Raw genomic sequence first — 11,623 nt, forward strand, 5'->3', positions numbered from 1 at the left:
TATATATATATATATACATATATATATATATTTACATTTATATAGTATCGGATAGATTTTGTATTTAAGTTGAATTAAAACTAATATTTATTATCAGCCCACAACCCCAGTTAGTAACAGGTTCAATTTTTTAATGTTGTCCCTGTCTAGCTGTGGGGCTAGTGAACTGATATAATACCTTCAATTATACCTTGATCGTCTCTACTCTAATTATAAGAAACAACTTTTATATGCAATATACCGTTTGGATATAAAACAGGCCCCAAACTGCTAACACTAATGCAAATGTCCAATTTTCGTTGCCATTTTTCAAATGGTTTCAAATTGATTGGACTTTGGCCTCATTGGTGAAAGTGGTGCGGCCATGCAACAAGCTTGATACTTAGAAGAATGTTACGTTTAGGAAGTTATTGTTAGGCTCTTTAAACTAATCATTATATCGTTGTTAATTCTTTTCATTTTAATTTAAAATATTGTTTATAATTGAAGATAATATGATCTTTTTACACGCCAAACAAATATCCAAGTAGTATCTTTTTATTTTCTTCTATTTTCTATTAACAATGTATTTATACTTAAAAATTATAGTCTTTCGCAGATGTCTTTTTCAATGGATATCGATAAGGAAGAAAACAGTACCGAAGAGTTCCAATCGGAGATGCAAAGCAACGCTGACAAACCAGATTTCATGGATACAAGCTATCAGGAAAAGGACGATGTTCTGTATAACGAAGATGCTGCTCCAAGTATCGAGTCTAACATTGATCATAACAGTCATGACAAAATGTTTGATCAAAGTCATTGCAGCGATGCAATGGAAGACAATGTTCATCTTATTAATGCTACTATTGAAGCAGTTAATGGTTTGGAGAGCCAAGAAGTTGAATCTAATGCTGATGATATTGTAACTAATGATGATTTAAGACAATTCGATGTGTTGGATGATCTAGAACGACATCCTGATCAAAATTGTTCAGACATGGACTCTGATACTAACGAGAGCATGGATTCGGAAGTTCCAGATGAAGAAATCGAAGCTATGCTTGAAGAAGGTAATTTTAATAATTATTTATTCTTTTATTATATAAATCAAATTAAGTTATATAAAAATAGAACGAAATAATGATTATTATGCTTTGTAATGATCGTTACTTCTGTATCATTTTCAAATCTGAATTAATGAGACAAAATAAGAAGTATCAGATATTTTATATGATATATAAAAAAGAAATATAAATAAATTTTGGATATTTCAATTTGCGTAATTGATAAAATATTAAAAGCAATGTGTCTTGTGCAAAATATAAACGTTTATATCTTGCATCGTAATGGATATTAGTTAATAACAACAGGAGGAAGTAAGATTACTTCTTTTTGTACTTCTGATACAGATCATGTGCTGCTGCCAAGTACCTTTTTTAGTTAAGTATTATGTATTAGGTTTACCAGAAGAATTTAAAGGGAAAAGGAAAGACAAGAAAGATAGTATGCCGTACGAAGAAAAGGAGAAACTTGTTTTAGATGGTAAGAGATGAAATTTCATAAAATAAAGTTAATTTATTAATATAATAATAATAATAATAATAATAATGATGAATTAATTTCTTTTAGAAATTGGACACAATCATTTTGATGTCTTGCCTGAAGGATGGGTACAAGTAACGCATAACAGCGGAATGCCATTATATTTACATAAACAAAGTAGAGTTTGTACATTAGCCAAACCATATTTTCTTGGTCCAGGAAGTGTAAGAAAACACGAAGTACCTGTTAGTGCTATACCTTGTCTTCAATATAGAAGAGCATTACACGAAGAGGAAGAAGAAAAAAAGAAAGAAAAAGATCGAGAACCTTCGGCAGAAGTTTGTAGTCTACCCAGTGCAAAAATAGAAACCATTCAAGAAAATCGGGCAGCTCATTCGTTAGACAGCGAACAACTTAGAAATTATTGTCAATCACTTTTCCGTTTCAAAGCTATCAAAGTTATGAGGTTTCAGTAAGTGAATTATTTTATCGAATTCATTTATTCATTATCAGAAATTTGTATTAACAATCGAATATAATTTTGCAGGTCGTGGTCCGCTAGAAGGAAATTTACGAAAAACAAAAAACATCGCAAACAATTAGAACGTCCAACTTTACCCGATGGCACTAAGTTAATAACATTTCCAGTAACAAGTTCAGGGATGACAGGAAATAGTGGTAATATAACAGGAGAAGATAGTGGTGCACAACGGCCGTCTAAACATTGGATAATGAATCCTTCTGGGAAAAGTTATGTTTGTATACTTCACGAATACGTGCAACATGCGTTAAAGAAACAACCTACTTATAAATTTAAAGAACTAGGTATAATACTATTATATATATATGTATATATAATTAACCCTTCGTCGACATGTTGGATTTTATTAATGCTGAAAAATGTTATTAGTTACTCGTTATGGTTTCTACAATATTATCTAATAGTTTATCAAATATTGGAAGGGCCATGATGCCGATGTAGGGTTAATATTAAATAATTTTTTATTACGTTTATTTATAACTATTTCTATCTCTCTCATTTGAAACAATAATATTAATTACAGAAAATGCAGCAACACCGTATTCTGCAGTAGTCTGCATCAACGACATGGAATATGGCAGTGGTTTTGGTAGTAGTAAAAAACAAGCGAAAGCTAATGCAGCGCGTAAAACTCTTGAAATTTTGATTCCTCAAATGAGAGATAAGATTTCTGGAGAGAACGGTGACAACGGTTCTGGTAATTCTAGTCGTACGATTAAAGCATCCAGAGGTAATTCCGATGCGGATTTATCATTTTTCGATGAGATTACAATAACGGATCCACGGGTGGCAGAATTTTGTGCTAAAACAACCGAACCATCTCCTCACGCAATATTAATTACTTGTCTTCAAAGGAATTATGGTTTAGGAGATATGCACATTAATTACTCTGTTAATACATTGAAACACCAACGTAATGAGTTTACTATGCGCGTTGGAAAACACGAGGCCACAGTTGTAAGTATTTAAATAATAACAAAAAAAGAAAAGAAAAATTAATATATACATTTCTTTAGGTATGTCGTAACAAGAAAGATGGAAAGCAAAGAGCGGCGCAAGCAATTTTAAAATTAATGCATCCGCACATTCAATCTTGGGGCTCGTTATTAAGATTGTACGGATCGCGGAGCGTTAAATCATTTAAAGAAAAGAAACAATTAGAACAAGAGATAACATTGTTGCAAGGAAAAGCAGCAGTTAATCAACCGAATCATGCAATATTAGGTAAACTTAGACACGAAATGCGTAAAATAGCTGAACAACATAAAGCTATTCAACCTATTGGTAAATTTGTACCATTAGATTTGCCAACAGGATCTTCAGCTAATTTAAATAATGTAGATTTGTAACGTTACTAGTCAAATTTTAGGAGAATCTTAACCGAAAATTATAGGTTTAGCAAAAAAGAAATAAAAAGGAAATACATTAGATGAAACGATCATCGAAATGTATTACCAGAAAAGCGTAAAAGTTCTCTATTAACAGTTCTTGTATTATAAGCAAATGTGTTATTTACATATACTTATATAAATGTATATCATTTTTTTATAAGTATCAATTTTAACATAAACTATTTAATCTTTACTTGATACACATATGTAGTTTCTACATTTTGGCAATGTTTTTTTTTTTATACATATAAAACAGTATTATTAATAACAAAAAAAAACAAAAGAAAGAAACAACTGGGTTTTTTATATTACTATTGTAATAAATATGTTAAACATAAAACATGTTTTATAAGTATGGGCACATTAAAAATAAAAACGCTAGTCATCGTCAATGATGGTGTAAAAAGTTCAAATAGTACTTCGTTAAAGAAATATAAATAATTAATAAACAATTAATTTAAATATTGAATAAAATATAAAAAATAAATCAGCGCGCTATATTTATGAAAAATCAACTTCTGATTTGATAACAAATTAATAGAAAATAAAAAACGATAATAATTAATAATTATTAATTAATAGTTATAAATAAATGAATGTAAAATCGTTAAAAAATATCGAAAGAAATAATATTCTTAAGCAGCACGTGTCAAAAAACGAGAGTTGTTTACAGGTAAACGGCCGAACTGTAATTGACTCGAGTGTTTACAAAAAAAAGTATACATGCGTATAGAAATAAGGAAATTCGTTGTTCGATCATTTCAATCGTCCTCTAACCGTTGCCGAGACAGGTATTACTTTTCCGTCTTGCGATAATCCGACTGATCATTATAATTTATTAAACAAATTTATTCTTTTATCGTATAAATACTATTTCATTATATTTTTTAATCAGAAAACGCATTCGACGCATCGACAATTGTACACCAAAGTTCTTTTAATTCGTTATCTTGCAAAAAGGTAACACGTTCTTAAACGAATTTATTTTTTTATCAAACAAATCTATATTTTATGATATTCTCATTATAAAATGTAATCAATAGACAACCGATTTTAATCAATTAGTTTTTAACAAAATTTTCTATTTAAATTTATTCTATTAATTAAATATAGAAAACAAATTTCTTAGTACTTTTATATTAAAATATATTATATATAATAAAAAAAAAAAAATAATCAGAACAAATGAAATGATTATTATATTATAACACAGGGATTTAATATAGGAATTAATTGTTTTCTTACACAATTTTTTTAATCATTCTTAATTGCTTGTTAGTGTGTTAACATTATATAATTAATGAAATTATTATTATTTAAAAAATCATATCTATGTTAATCGAATAATACTACTTTAATAAGCTTAAAATTTTTCAGCCCTCCTCGTTGTAGGTTCAAAAACATTTTAGCCCTTTTTCATTTTTCGTAGTGAATCGAATTATCGTTATATAATTTTTTCAAACGAATTTATTCTTCTGTAAGATCAAATTTATTATATTTTTGTTATACATATTTTTGTCCTATAACTTAGTAGAAAAAGCATTCAGTGTGTTCAAAAATATCTTTTCTTCAATGTATTCGTAAAGAATCAACAAATGATCGATCTGTATGTGTTTCTTTTGCAAACATTTTGGGGGCCAAAAAAGTGTAGATAATCAAAAAGTCAATTAATGTTGCATCAAAAATTAGTGCATACGCAAGTTTAAGAATGCCATAACATTCATAATAGCAGCCTATATAAAACACGTTTCTTCTTAACATTTTAATTATTCATTTAGTTTTGCATAGATGTTTATTTAACTTTTTATTTAAAAAAAAGAATTAATTTAGCAGGGTTTGCTATACCAGTGCTTGCTCATATCATCAGTATCACCGCTAGATATTAATGCAAATAACATAATAATATTTGAAATTCATACAAAATTTCAATTTTTTTTTCTTCTTGAAATACTTTCGATTACGATGAATACTAATTTTATAATACTATTATAAGGAACCCCCATGAATTAGATATAAATGGACAATGAATAATTAATATCTATTTATAACGCAATAGTATATAGTTAGGTTTTTTTAATCAATAATCTTTTGGCTCTTTTAAGGTTGATATATATATGTGTATATATATATTCTTTTTTAAACGTAAACATTATAATTATCATCTACTTTATACATATTAACAAATGCCATAAGAGTATTGTATAAATGACTATAGATTAAATTACATTCAACCACGTGTTCTAATTTTCAAGTTGTATGTATGTATATATATATATATATATATATATATCAGATATTTAAATACTATACTTTTCAAAAAATGTTATACCCAGGTTTTTCATCATATTTATTCCATATACAGACAGTACTGTAATTATGTATTTATTCTGAATATACAAAATGTTTTATAACACGTGGGACCCAATTCACGACTAAACAGGGGACTCAAAAAAGTTTATACAAACACGTATTTTATTTATTTATTTTTATGCTCATTGAATTTACATCCGTATAATCAATGATACGATTGCAAGCTTGGATATTAAACAGAGGATGATCATGTCAAGTACCTTCTACAAAACTAAACAGTAGCCAATTATGGGAATGCACAAAAATGTTTATATAAATTCTTTTCATTGTTTTTGTATCCCCTGTCCACACTCCTGAAATTTGTCTCAAATATTACAAAACACCTTGCACATATGCAATACCAATTACTTCGTTATTATACTATTGTATAATCTATATGTTTATAAAATGTTTTTTTTTACAAATAATAAAAATAATAATAATAATATAAATTATAATAATAATAAAAATTATAATAATAAACGTTAGATTATATATAAAACAATCGTAGTATCGTGCATATTTACAAAATGTTAAATAAAAGTGTATAGTGTATATGTTACATGAATAACACCGCTACATTTAAACATGTAATGGCACAAAATGTACGTTCTGATTTTCATAATTCTCTTAGTTAATAATATGAGTGCTAATTATAGATATGTAATTGAAAGATACTTTAACATCCCCGCTGCGTTGTATTCAAGAAGTGCAATCTTTTTTTCTACACGTCGAATATCTCTAATAAATGTCCATAACTTTTAACGCATCTCTACATAGACAAAAAAAACACAAAAAGAAGAATAAATAATCGAACACGAATAAAATACTTGGCGCGTGTGTGCATGTTATAATAAAAAAAAAAATTATATATATATATATTTAAAACATTTAAAGAACTAAACTTTGGAAGCAAATTATATTAAATAATATATAAATCTAAATATATATATATATATATATATATATATATGAAGGTATATGAAGTAAATGAAATTGTAGAAGATGAAATTCGTTTCTCGTTGATTGAATTCTTATTAAATATTTTTGACCTTTGGATATCGTGTGACAGAAAAATAATGACTATAAGATCGAGCTGTGTAATAAATATATCAATGTAATGCTATAGTTTTTTTTTTATAGAGAAAAAGAGATGGAGAGAGAGAAAAAATTCGATTTAAAGCTTATTCTCATTTACGTATCATTAAGTATCAAATTACTCAAGTTATTAAATTAAATTTCGCTTTGAAAAGATTAATTATCATTATTTTTTTTGTTACGTAATTATTATGTATGCATGTCTATCAAAAAACTAACTAATTTCTAAATGATTATGTTACTATCTCTTACTTTGTTCTCAATAATAATAATAATTATAATAATAATAATAATAATAATCAATGATTAAATTAGTAATATAATGTATATATACATACATAAATATATATGTATATATATATATATCATGACGATTAAAGAAATCTCTAGATTTATAAATGATTTTCTTCTTATTTTTTGTATACGTTAAGTATGAGGAAATCTTTTATCTAATTTTTGAAAATTTGTTGTATAGTCGTTCTTCGTATCGAATGATTTGAAAAAATACATTACATAGATTCATCACAGGTGCTATTACTGGATAGTGCCATTTTTGAAAGACTGGAAAGACTTCGTCGCGGGCTACTACCTCCCAAAAAGCTGCTACTTGATTCGGAAAAGATTTTTCTGAAACTGTAAAGACCAATCGAAGATAAAATACAAAATTAAATGAATGATTATTTATTTATGATATACGAATTATAAATGTATGCGTACAATTTACGAATACCAGACTCAGATGATTTTTTCCAAGGTGCATCATCTGGTTCGTATGGAAGAGGACCTTGTACGGGTGCATCTTTGTCATCTATAGGTCTGTAAAAATGATTAAAAAAGTCATACAGGTTTATCAAAATCAATGATATAAATAGTAATACTTGAAATTAAATAACACGACCAACGTACACTTCTGGTTTTGGTCGATAATATTCTAACTCGTCTTCTAAATCGGATACTCTAGCTTTCAATTCGTTTCTTTCGTGCAAGATCTCTTTTAATTCAGCTGTCGTAAATCTGGGCCTATCCGGATCGTCCAGATCATAAACAGCTTTATTCGTTAAATCGGGACACCCTTGGGATTTAGATAAATCTTCGTTTTCCTTCTTAGCTAATCCAAGTCTACCTCTCAGTTGTATTAATTCCCGATTTTGATCTTGCAATTGCGCTAAAAAATCCGCCCTCTCTTCTACAAGACCACGCGCTTGCATCTGTGCTTGACGTTGCTTGCGTTTCAATTCTCTTCCTACGACTCCTAATTTCTCGACTTGTGATGTTAACTACAAAAAATTGTAAAGAAATTAAAAAAAACATAAAAAGAAAAAAAAGAAGATTCACAAAAGTGATCGATTATTAGATTCATATTGTAAATCGATAATTGATGCTTTTACATTTTCTATTTCTACATTTTTTTGTGATAATTCTCTATCCCTTGCTCTAATTTGATCGCGTTGCTTATCTATCATAGATCTTAAATGTTGTAAAACAGAAACGTCCACCTCTTGGCTAGCCGTAAAACCTAAAAATAATAATGCATGTAATTGTTATAATGAAATTAATATGGTATACTTAAATATAAGATATTATTAGCAGTTATGGGGTAAGTGGTTAGTACTTTGTTTACCGCTGTACTGACTATCACTTTCAGATTCCCGTAGAGCTTCAGCCAATCGTCTATTCTCTTCTTGCAATCTTGTTACCATCCCAACTAAATCTCGTGATTCTTGTCTCCAATGTTCTTCGATCTGCTCTAATTCCTAATTTAAAATTAAGATTAAAGATCAGATTAGTTGTTCCTTTAAATTATACTAATACAAATATTTTCACATTTATGTATATACATAATAATTACTTTTTCAAATCGTTGTCTATCCTCTGCTTTACCAATTTTATCGCTCTCAAGTTGAATTATTTTAGCCCTTAATTCTTGAACTATGGTATTTTCCCTTTCATTTCTAACAGCTAGATTTTCAAGCAATTCTAACGCGTTTATTACTTTTGGCATTAAATTAGTTACAGACTCAACGCCAAATAAATCTATTAGTTTCTCACACTCCTTTCCTATTTCTGAGGCAACATCGTAGACATCTACTACGGAGACGTCTGATACCACATAATATTCTTCCATTGTAGAATTTTGATTGGGCTTTAGACAAAAAGGCATGGAATAATACTTTTAATGAAAATAGTTTCCTTACATATACCTAATAACAAACAAAAACATAAACAGGATAGTTTAAATACGTAGTTTTAAATAAAATTTCATTTTTTATACACTATTAACGTGTACATGCTTTTTTAAAAATACATTTAAATGCAACGATATTGAACATTATTTTTTAAATACAAGCAGAGATCAATTGCATGCAAGGCCTTCATACATTTTTGTCATATTTAATTGGAACATAATCAAACGTTCATTCTATAACAATAAATTATTGGAAATAATCAATTAAATTGACGATTGTCATAAAGTTCTTTTACTTCATGAATTAATAAAAATTATTCTTAATCAACGAAACGTGATATAAGAAAGATAATTATTTAACATTTATACGTACACGAAATAATTGTGTAACGTTATTTTATTCTTAATTTTGTATTTTTTAATTTTATTTTTTATTGCAAAAACATAATTTGTTTCTTTTCTCAAGAGAATAATGAATATTTCAATTCAACAAGTATAATAATTCAGTATTCTGCACTTGATGACTAACGTATGTGGTGTCAATTTCTTTTTTTATGTGAACTGTCTAAACCAAGATCTAAACTTGAGCATGACGAGGTTAAATCTTTTATCGCGCTTATCTTCCGATTATTCTGATTGGTTAACTCTTTCGAGAGTATCGATATAAACGTAATATCTTCCGATTCTTCTGATTGGTTAATCCTTTCGAGAGTATCGATGTAGACATAATCGATAGTATCGCGATTATTTGCATATTTATATACTTTGGGTTGGCAGCACTGAATCGGATCAATTTTTTATATGTTGCATGTGTTGTGTGCATAGTGCATCGAACGTTTGAATAAACTCGAAAGGATTTATAATAAATATTACAAAAATGGAGAAGGAATCTCGTAAGTAGTGAAATAATGTAACAAAGATTTAAATTACAAAATATATATGTGAATATAAATGTATCAATTTAATATTTTTTGTAATATTTATTTTATGTTTGTTTGTAGGTAATGTTTGTTTACCCTTATCGGTAAATTTAACAAAAAGTGTTACAACCGATGAAAATAATGAAAAATTTATCTTAACCTTCTTACAAAACTTATTACCTCCCGCGGATAGAAAAAATATTGCAGACGAATTGAGAAAGGTTATAAAATTTATATTATTTTTTATAGATATAACCTAAAAATTGTCTCTATATGACACTTGACATGTTTGCAATTAAACTTAATTATTTTCTATGTTTTCTTTTGTAATATTTAGAATTACATATTTAGCAAAATTAAATCTAAAACGAAGAAAAATATTAAATTGAGAAAAAAATATTTAACCTCGAGGAAACGAATAGCACTTGGATTGGGTAAAATTATTAATAAAAGGGGTTTCAAATATACAGATTTATTGCCGCTTCATGAATTATGGTTGAAATATATACAGAGTGCTTTGGGTGATAATTTTTCTTTCAATGCGTCTTATAAACCAACCGATAACAATTGGGAGACAATTAATAATCAATTAATAAAAGCTGACTTTCATGGTGCTAAAATTGCGGTAGTTAAATCTAAATGTCCTAGTTTGATCGGTATTAATGGTATTATCGTGCAAGATACTAAGAATACTTTCAGAGTATGCTGTACAGATGATATCATTCGCAGTAAGTGTTAATGCTTTATATTTATTAATGAATAATTAATAGTATAGTTAATAGAATACTAATCGTGTTTTATCGTTACAATGTTTTATATATAATGAATGAACATATTTTATTTCCTTATCGCAGCATTACCAAAGGAATCTATAGTAATAAATCTTTACTTACATAAACTAACGCTGCAAATATATGGAAAACAGTTGTCCGTAAGACCTATTGAAAGAACAGTTAAAAAATTTAAAAACGCATATACCTTGACATTATAATAAGCTCCAAACGTGTATGTACAAATGCATCAAAGTATGCACGAATAATAGAGAAATCGTTCTCGTTAAAACAATACTTAAAACAATTTTGTATAATTAGATCTTCATTTAAAAATATATAATATAAATATACATATATGTATATATGTATATAGTTATTTTTATAGAAAATTAGGCATAAAACAAACATGTTCACAAAAACATCTATTATAATAACTGTTACAATAATAAGTTATTAAAATACTTGAAGCGTGAGCATTATATTTCTACATTTCAACTATTTTTTGTTCTTTCTTTCTTTCTTTCTTTCAGAACATTCATGTATCTAATAAATAATATGTTTTATATTTTACTAATTCAATTTTTTTTTTTTTTTTTATTATTTTTATTTTTATTTTTTCATTTAAATTTCATATCTATATATATTCTACTAAATGTATAATTTTTAAATATACATAATATTGATTAGCCCATGCCACTATGATACGCTATGAGCAAAATAATAAGGCAACTTTTTAATAAAGATTGCTTTTCATTTAAAGTATCATCATCATTGTATGAACCTTTTCTTATTTGCCACAAAATTACAATTCCATTGGATTCTTTTTTTTTTTTTTTTTTTTT

General features: G+C 27.3%; 3 protein-coding genes across 8 annotated transcripts in view; 2 read left to right on the plus strand and 1 right to left on the minus strand.

The window, feature by feature from the left end:
- Positions 1–3,919, plus strand: part of LOC106787418 (microprocessor complex subunit DGCR8) — a 4,432-nt gene extending 513 nt beyond the window's left edge. Inside the window, exons 2-7 of one of the 3 annotated variants that reach the window (XM_014749759.1) lie at positions 599–1,052; positions 1,441–1,524; positions 1,612–1,996; positions 2,072–2,349; positions 2,589–3,022; positions 3,082–3,918. In XM_014749759.1, coding sequence (XP_014605245.1) covers positions 599–1,052; positions 1,441–1,524; positions 1,612–1,996; positions 2,072–2,349; positions 2,589–3,022; positions 3,082–3,414 — 1,968 coding nt within the window. In that variant the 3' untranslated portion in view covers positions 3,415–3,918. Of the gene's footprint in view, positions 1–588; positions 1,053–1,391; positions 1,525–1,611; positions 1,997–2,071; positions 2,350–2,588; positions 3,023–3,081 lie in introns of those variants that run through there. The other 2 variants (XM_014749758.1, XM_014749760.1) reach the window with 2 other exon arrangements.
- Positions 3,920–6,295: 2,376 nt separating this feature from the next.
- LOC106787413 (RILP-like protein homolog) lies at positions 6,296–9,713 on the minus strand. Of its 4 annotated transcripts, none has more exons than XM_014749753.1 (8): positions 9,462–9,713; positions 8,753–9,104; positions 8,537–8,657; positions 8,292–8,419; positions 7,810–8,180; positions 7,621–7,719; positions 7,417–7,536; positions 6,296–6,577 (listed from the first exon to the last, which is right to left on the minus strand). In XM_014749753.1, the coding sequence occupies exons 2-8, from the start codon at positions 9,062–9,064 to the stop codon at positions 6,547–6,549; spliced, it is 1,182 nt and encodes a 393-aa protein (XP_014605239.1). In that variant the 5' UTR covers positions 9,065–9,104; positions 9,462–9,713; the 3' UTR covers positions 6,296–6,546. The 4 variants fall into 4 exon arrangements, with proteins under 4 accessions (XP_014605239.1, XP_014605238.1, XP_014605237.1 ...); XM_014749752.1 differs by having other exon boundaries at positions 8,525–8,657; XM_014749751.1 differs by having other exon boundaries at positions 8,516–8,657.
- Positions 9,714–9,888: 175 nt separating this feature from the next.
- On the plus strand, positions 9,889–10,999 carry LOC106787345 (ribonuclease P protein subunit p29). The gene is made up of 4 exons (XM_014749631.1): positions 9,889–9,981; positions 10,090–10,229; positions 10,346–10,736; positions 10,863–10,999. Exons 1-4 carry the CDS (start codon positions 9,966–9,968, stop codon positions 10,997–10,999), a joined length of 684 nt encoding a protein of 227 aa, XP_014605117.1. The 5' UTR covers positions 9,889–9,965.
- Positions 11,000–11,623: the final 624 nt, after the last annotated feature.

The sequence above is a fragment of the Polistes canadensis genome, unplaced genomic scaffold, assembly GCF_001313835.1.
Source record: "Polistes canadensis isolate GaletaPanama2010 unplaced genomic scaffold, ASM131383v1 scaffold_99, whole genome shotgun sequence".
Taxonomy (NCBI): Eukaryota; Metazoa; Arthropoda; class Insecta; order Hymenoptera; family Vespidae; genus Polistes; species Polistes canadensis.